This window comes from Phoenix dactylifera, chromosome 11 (genome assembly GCF_009389715.1).
Source record: "Phoenix dactylifera cultivar Barhee BC4 chromosome 11, palm_55x_up_171113_PBpolish2nd_filt_p, whole genome shotgun sequence".
Classification (NCBI taxonomy): domain Eukaryota; kingdom Viridiplantae; phylum Streptophyta; class Magnoliopsida; order Arecales; family Arecaceae; genus Phoenix; species Phoenix dactylifera.
Window position 1 is genome coordinate 6,555,444 of NC_052402.1, and position 7,579 is coordinate 6,563,022.

Consider the following 7,579-nt stretch of genomic DNA (forward strand, 5'->3'; position numbering starts at 1 on the left):
GTGGTTATATGGTATATATATATATATATATATATATATATATATATATATATATATATATATATATATATGCGAACGGTAGGTGGTCAAGAGCCATGTTTCCTTTTTTTTCCCCTTCCTCTCTTGGGTTTTGTGAACTAGTTTAGAAGTTAATCAGAAAGAGTTGAAGCACTGGTGGAAGTGTAAATTTGTTCATTTGCTTCTCAATTTGTTCATTTCATTCTTGGCTTCCCCCTTGTACTCCATGATTTTTTTTTTTGGTTGCCATATTCATTCTGTGAACTAGTCCAGTCAAGATCATCTATATATCCGGACAAACAAAAAAAACAAAATGCAATCTATGAAACGTAGCGTTCAAGCTCTTCTAGTTAACCTTTTAATGGTAAACTTAACGGTAATATTAATTTGAATGAAGAAGAAAGCCATCTTTGTTTCGTATGCAAGTTCTCATCCGCGAGAAGAAGGGTTGTTTCTCCAAAAATTAGCCAGAAAAATATAATAATCTAACAAGTTGTGGCTCAAAGCCCCTTCTCGAAGTGCTTCATTTTTTAGGCAGTGAGATGGTCCCACCGGAAAAGACACAAAGGTTAATTACAGGGAGCATACTTAACTTAGAGCATTTATTTAATAATCACGTTAGGGTGGGCAGTGGGAAAGAAAGAAAAACGGAATTCTAGAAGGGCAGGCGGCTGAAATTTTATGTGAAGAGCGCAGCCACCGGAAATTTCCATTCAGTAAACGAAGGATCTTACAGCTGTACTTTTACGGGGCATTTGGAAGCCAACAACAAGGATACCGCGGCATACGCGGCTGATAACAAAAATGGAAATATGATTTATATAATAAAAAATTTAAAAGTAGAATAAAATAAATGAGAAACAATTTTTTTCAGTTTCTAAAAAATAAGAAGTGGATTTTTTTTTTTGATTTTTTTACACAACTTCATAATGCCATATTTATTTTGAATTTTCTTGTTTTTTTTGGCATGTAATAGTTATAAATTTTTTCATACATAATATTTTATATACATAGTATTTTTTCGTTTTCGATATTTTTTTAGGATGATTTTTTTTTTCCTTTTCGAAGAGTTCCACTAAAAATCTAGTTTATTTGTGGAGAAAATATTACAAATAAATTATTATTATTATTATTTTGTGCATGTGGAGTTCTCAAAAGAAATAAGAAACTGATTTTTTTTTCTTTTTGAAGAGTTACATTAAAAATCTAATTTATTTCGTTTTTTTACTCGTAAAGAAAATATTATGAACAAATTATTATTTTTTTGTGCATATGGACTTCCCTAAAGAAATAAGATTTTTTTCTTTTTTCAAAGAATCTCACTAAAAATCTAATTTATACGATCAAATCATTTTTTTTTCCATGGAATTTTTTAGTGGAAGAAAATATATGATTTTTTTTTTTGCATAGCTTTCAAAAATAATTAAGAATGATCAATTTTTCTATGATTTTTTTTCTTATTTTTTTGAATTTTTGAGAGGGTCGAGCTTTCTTCCTCAGCATAGAGAAAATGTGGTTCTTATTTGACTAGAAATATGGGGACAAGATTATAGCTCTCTTGAGTTGGAGGAAAAAAAAAAGAAAGAAGGAAAAGAGTTGGCTGGGGATTTTATTTCATGCTTACAGAAGAAACTTGCAAATAGCAGTATAGCACACATCTTAACACCAAAATCTGTTCTCTCAGCATATCATCATCATCTCTAGTTGCAGCATGATTCTATAATTCTGGATCTGCTTTGGCCTTCTTCACTTGTATCATCAAGCAATTGGTCCATGCAAAGCTGTGCCAAGAACTTATTGATTAAGAGAGAGCAATGAATGTAAAAAAAAAAAACAAGAAGAAGGTTTTCACCCCTCTATTCAGTATTCATTTCACCAATTTTATGTGGCAGTTGGTGATTCCCAAAATGTTAGAATTAGGCCACCTACTCATGCACTAAACTGCCATGCAAGACTGTTTATTTCATATATTACTAGCTCTGTGAACTGTAAGGGTGGGTGCAAAACAAGATATTATAGGAAAATAGGGTGGTGGTACTGGAATTATATTTCACACTTTAGACCTTACAACTCAATTTTGGGCCATTTTGGGCCCAACACCAGGCCCTCACCTCCTCAATCCAAATTCATTCAAAGCCCAAGCCCCAACCCTGGTCCCACAACGTGGACCAAAGCGTTTTGACCCCCGACGGAGACCCAAAAACAAAAAAGAAAAAGAAAAAGAAAAAGAAAAAGAACAGGCGCGCAAAACCTCCCCGAGAAATCCTTCCACGAGCCTCCGCTCCAAGCCCGCCCCGTCGCCGCCGCCGCCGCCCGTTCTCCACTCAACGCTTTCTCGACCTCCTCTATGGGCGAGACCGCCGCCGCCCCCACGTCCCTCCGCACCCGCCTCTGCATCATCGGAAGCGGCCCCGCCGCCCACACGGCAGCGATCTACGCTGCCCGCGCCGAGCTCAAGCCCATCATGTTCGAGGGCTGGATGGCCAACGACATAGCCGCCGGCGGCCAGCTCACCACCACCACAGACGTCGAGAATTTCCCCGGTTTTCCCGAGGGCATCCTCGGCTTCGAGCTCATGGACTGCTGCCGCGCCCAATCCCTCCGCTTTGGCACCCACATCCTCTCCGAGACCGTCACCTCCGTCGACCTCGCCGCACGCCCCTTCTGCGTCCGCTCCTCCGCCACCGCCGTCGAGGCCGATGCCCTTGTCGTCGCCACCGGCGCCGTCGCCCGCCGCCTCCACTTCCCCGGCGCCGACGAGTTCTGGAACCGCGGCATCTCCGCCTGCGCCGTCTGCGACGGCGCTGCGCCCATCTTCCGGAACCGCCCCATCGCGGTCGTCGGCGGCGGCGACTCCGCCATGGAGGAGGCCAACTTCCTCACCAAGTACGGATCTAGGGTTTACATCGTGCACCGTCGGGACACCTTCAGGGCGTCCAAGATCATGCAGGCGAGGGCGCTCGGGAATCCGAAGATCGAGGTTGTGTGGAACTCGGAGGTGGTGGAGGCGTACGGGCAGGGGGAGAATGGGCCCCTGGGGGGGCTCAAGATGAGGAACGTGGTCACTGGCGATATCTCGGATCTCAAGGTCAACGGGCTCTTCTTCGCCATTGGGCACGAACCCGCCACCAAGTTTCTCGGGGGGCAGCTGGAGCTGGACTCCGATGGGTATATCGTGACGAAGCCTGGGAGCACACAGACGAGCGTGAAGGGAGTGTTTGCTTCCGGAGATGTGCAGGACAAGAAGTATCGGCAGGCGATTACGGCTGCTGGTTCAGGTTCGTTCTTCAAAATCTCTCCTTTATTTCTATCAAAAAAAAAAATCTCTCATCTATTAGTTCTTTGATCGGATGTACTAGTTTATGCCATGAAAAATTGAATTTTAAAGAAATGGTTTTGATTAAATGAATGATTTTTAGCAATGAGGGGAGAATGAGTTAATTTTATCTGTATATTAGGGCTGCTAATGATAAGGTGGTCCTGTTTCTTATGCCTGTGATTGGAGCCATGTTATGTAGTTTACATTAAGGGTTTTAAAGTCATAGAGTGAATTTATATCATTCTGCTCATTCAACCTTGTTATTGCTCCCTGTTGCTCTGCACTCGTTTTAGATTATGTGCCTCTTTGTTGTTCCGCTGAATGATATCCTGCTTATCTTCTGATGGCTTTTCATGTCCCCAAGTTCTTCTGCTCAATGATATTTGGCACATTAATGAAGTTCTGATTTGAAGTTCAGATATACCTGCTGTGGGAAGCTGACATAGTCATCATTTATGGAGGTGACTTCCTCTGAAATGAAACTACATCTAGTTGTTGTGGCAATAGATTATATCTTCATCTCTTGGTCAGTCCTCAACCCAAATTTAAAAACTTTTATATTTGAAAGATCCTAATTGATGAGACGCCCACTCTCCCCTCTTCCTCTCTTCTGCATCTTCTGCCTTTTCAAAAGGACGTGATTTATCAATTAAAGGAAGTAAAGCATCGACTTCATGTGTGCCAGATAGGGCAGCTTGATAACATACTTCATGCTGCTTTCTTTTCTCCACCTCTTTTGCACAAATATATCATTCTGAAAGTAGACCTCCAAATTCGTTCTCTCCGGTCCAAGTACTGTGCACCTTCTCATTTTTCTTATGTCATGAGATCTTCTCATTTACAATTGCAATGACCAACAACCCAAAGCTTCTTTTGTTTAATTGGAATCCCCATAATAGAAGCCATAATCCAACTTGTATTTCGGGGCTACCAAACAATGGGTTATTAATTTCCCATGAGTCATTTTGTAATTGTCTGACAGATCCAGGTGTAACTAAATCGAGAATACTTGATATAGAAAATTGCATTCATTATTGAAAGCTTAATGGAAAATACATAACTAAACTATGGTTGATCCCCTGATTGTGATGGAATGGTGTTTTATAGATACCTCATACTATGAAGTTCTTTCACGATGATCTGAAAAAGATACCATATATTATATCTAATTTCATCATTTATTGATATTTAAAATTGGATATATTTAATATGCTTTAATATTTTCACAAAATTCTTTCCTCAGTTTTTTCCAATCTTCAAAAAAAATATGTTTTGCTTGTGACATTACGCATATAGTGTTCTCCTAGTATGTTTATCCATTGGTTTTAGCATAGAACAATTAGGCATTCCCTGTTAGAAGTTGAATTCTTAATTCACATATTATGTTACATCAACATTTACTATGATTATCAACAGAGGAAAGCTTAATAGCCATTAAGACTTTCTGATGGCCCAATCCCACACCTGTCGATTGGCTAATGCGATACTGAAACAAAACAAATAACACAAAATCAGCCTCTCCATTTTTTTGACTTGAAAACTATGTGTTGCACAGTGCTTCAACCTTTGCCTAGTAAGATTACCTAAAATGTATTTATAACAAAAAAATTTCCCTTGTACTCTCCTCTCTTCATTTCCTCTTGTTGGGTGATCGGCCCTATTCTGTTTGAGCTTTTCCAAAGAGGAGATGGTGATAGAGATATCTCATACACCATAGGCTGCTTGCATATCCATGCATGGACTGACCACTGCCAACCTGGTATTGTTGCCCGATTTGATATTTGCAAGTACATGTAATGCTTGCACTATGCAGAGGTGGTTGAATCATATCTGATGGGTCTGAAAATACCTATGTCTTCCGGGCCAAGCTTGTACAATCATGCCCGAGACACTCACTTGTTAGGAGGATTGAGATCAGAGGATTTGTGATTGTTCCATTGTCAGCTGTACCAATTGTGACATTTGCAACCTATATTTTTGGCACTTAGTAAACGTTGTAGAACCTATCTTTTTGAATCGTATTTCATGGAGCAAGGGTAATAACTGTAGTACTGGGTAGAATGACACTGGATGGCGCTCTAGTCTCTGTGATTGATGACTATATTTTGGTTTCAGTTCATCTCTTGGACTATTTTCTTCATTCCCAAAGCACTTCTCCGGTCAACAAGAACTGCTTGTAAAACCAAGGGTATGAAGACCACCATAACCCCAAAACCAAGGAAGTGTAGTCAGTTTTGTTTCATATGATAGCTGTATTGCTTCATGTATTGCATGAAACTAGTCTACATTATCAATAATTTCATTTTTTCTTTTCCAACATTTACTTTCTCTTACAAAAAGAGAATCCATGCGTCCTATCAATAATGTGAAAAGAGAAAGTAGCAGTGACGTGAAGGCTAATCCATGCATCCTCTCAATGATGTGAAAGAGAATCCATGCATATTGTTTTTCGTAAGAGAAATCTATCGAGAGAATCCTATGAATTTTATTATAGATTTCTTTTACTAGCCTTCACTCTCTCTTTTGCATTATGCGTATCGTAGCAATGATTCTCTTTACTTTCTCTTATGAAAGGATAGCTGTATTGTTTCTCTTACTTCTTGGCTGATCTTATGGTAATTTTTTTGTGCGATATGCCACTATGCATTTACATGACAGCTGGATTTCTTTTGTGGTGTACACTTATAGATTACAAACCCTATTTAATGTTCTTTATATACATTGTTCTTCTAAGTTCTGCTGTCCATTGTATGATGACAAAAATAGACTAATGTAAAAGAGAAGATCTATAGACTAAAAAGTTATGTGCTAATGCCCACTTCAGGGAATCTGATTTAGTTAATTTAAGTGTCATTGGTAAATTTCTCATTGAAACACCTGCAAGAATCTCTAAACTCTGCAATCTGCATTTATCATTTCCTGCTATTGCCATTAACCAGTTCTGCTTTTAAGTTAATGTAGAACTGCGATAACTGCTGCAGGATGCATGGCGGCTTTGGATGCTGAACACTACCTGCAGGAGATCGGAGCTCAGGAGGGAAAGACTGATTGACTGTCTTTAGATGATGTTGCCAACCATCCAGAGATGATACCTGCAGCGACGAAGGCTAGTCTTTTTAAGTTGCGCAGCAGTTACCTCCAGATTTATCGCTTCAGTTGTTACTAGGTCCTAGTAATGGAAGATGAACCGAGCATCTGTTTCAATCTTTATTTAAATGATTTGATTAAGCATCTTTCTATTTCCTCGGTGCCGAGAAATTTAGGAAATTTATTTTACTGTGAGCGCAGGTCCTTGTATCTTTCAAAAACTATTTTTCATGATGATAGATACACTGCATAAACTTCATGAATTGCATGCTTAAATTCCAAGCACCGGTTATTTCTGGGTTGATGATCCTTGTGTTAAGCATTCTGACTCTCCTAATATTATTCGAGTTGTCTCTCTGCTTCGGCTAATGCTTTCCGAGCAAAAACCTTAATACGAACAACGAGAAAGCTGCAAAGTTCATGCACATTGTTCTCCTGATAGGGTGTTACAGACAGGAGGACCGTTGGCTGCCTACATCAACCGAAGGGTTTACCGAGACCATCTCAAGGGCCTCTAGTTTTTCAGGCAACAAGTTTCTTGGCCAGGTAAGATTGCATGGCTAAGTTGGGTTGTTTCACTAAACTGCAGAATCTATTGAGAGAACTTGCGCTGTGGCCATGATGCAGAAGAGAATCCATGCGTCCTCTCAACGATGTGAAGGCTCGGCGACAAGATTCTTTTATCCTTTATGCTGGTAGCTACGTTTGCATTAGTTGCTGTCTTATTTCCAATTTGGTTTTGCCTTTGTATAACATCAGTGGCTGATCCACTAGAAGCGTGTCGAGCAAAATCCCTCCTGCATCTGCCATTACAAGGTGATTTACAGAGGATTAAGGCACCTCCGCCGGCCGCACCACAGCCTCCATCTTCTAGATTTGATAGAAAATCAGCAACTGGATTTGCCTCACGACACCAATGGAATCTTGCCTGTTCTCTGCTCGCCCTTTTTTTATAACAAAAATATTTTGTGGCCGCCATGGGTACCAAGAAAAAGCTTGAAGACCACATACTAAAAGGAGGTTGGTGCTGAAATATGCCGGTCCTGTGAATTGCATCACTTTTGTTAGGTCTGGTGTCTGCTGTCAGCTGAGATAAATGAATGATGACTCGCAGACAGAGTTCAGCACCCAATGTCAGATAAGGAGTAAATGGAT

The 7,579-nt window shown here is 40.1% G+C and overlaps 1 protein-coding gene across 1 annotated transcript; it reads left to right on the forward strand.

Annotated features, from left to right (window-relative positions):
- Window positions 1-2,234: 2,234 nt before the first annotated feature.
- LOC103713869 (thioredoxin reductase NTRB-like) lies at window positions 2,235-6,728 on the forward strand. Its single transcript, XM_008800917.4, has 2 exons — window positions 2,235-3,296; window positions 6,319-6,728. The coding sequence occupies exons 1-2, from the start codon at window positions 2,366-2,368 to the stop codon at window positions 6,387-6,389; spliced, it is 1,002 nt and encodes a 333-aa protein (XP_008799139.2). The 5' UTR covers window positions 2,235-2,365; the 3' UTR covers window positions 6,390-6,728.
- Window positions 6,729-7,579: the final 851 nt, after the last annotated feature.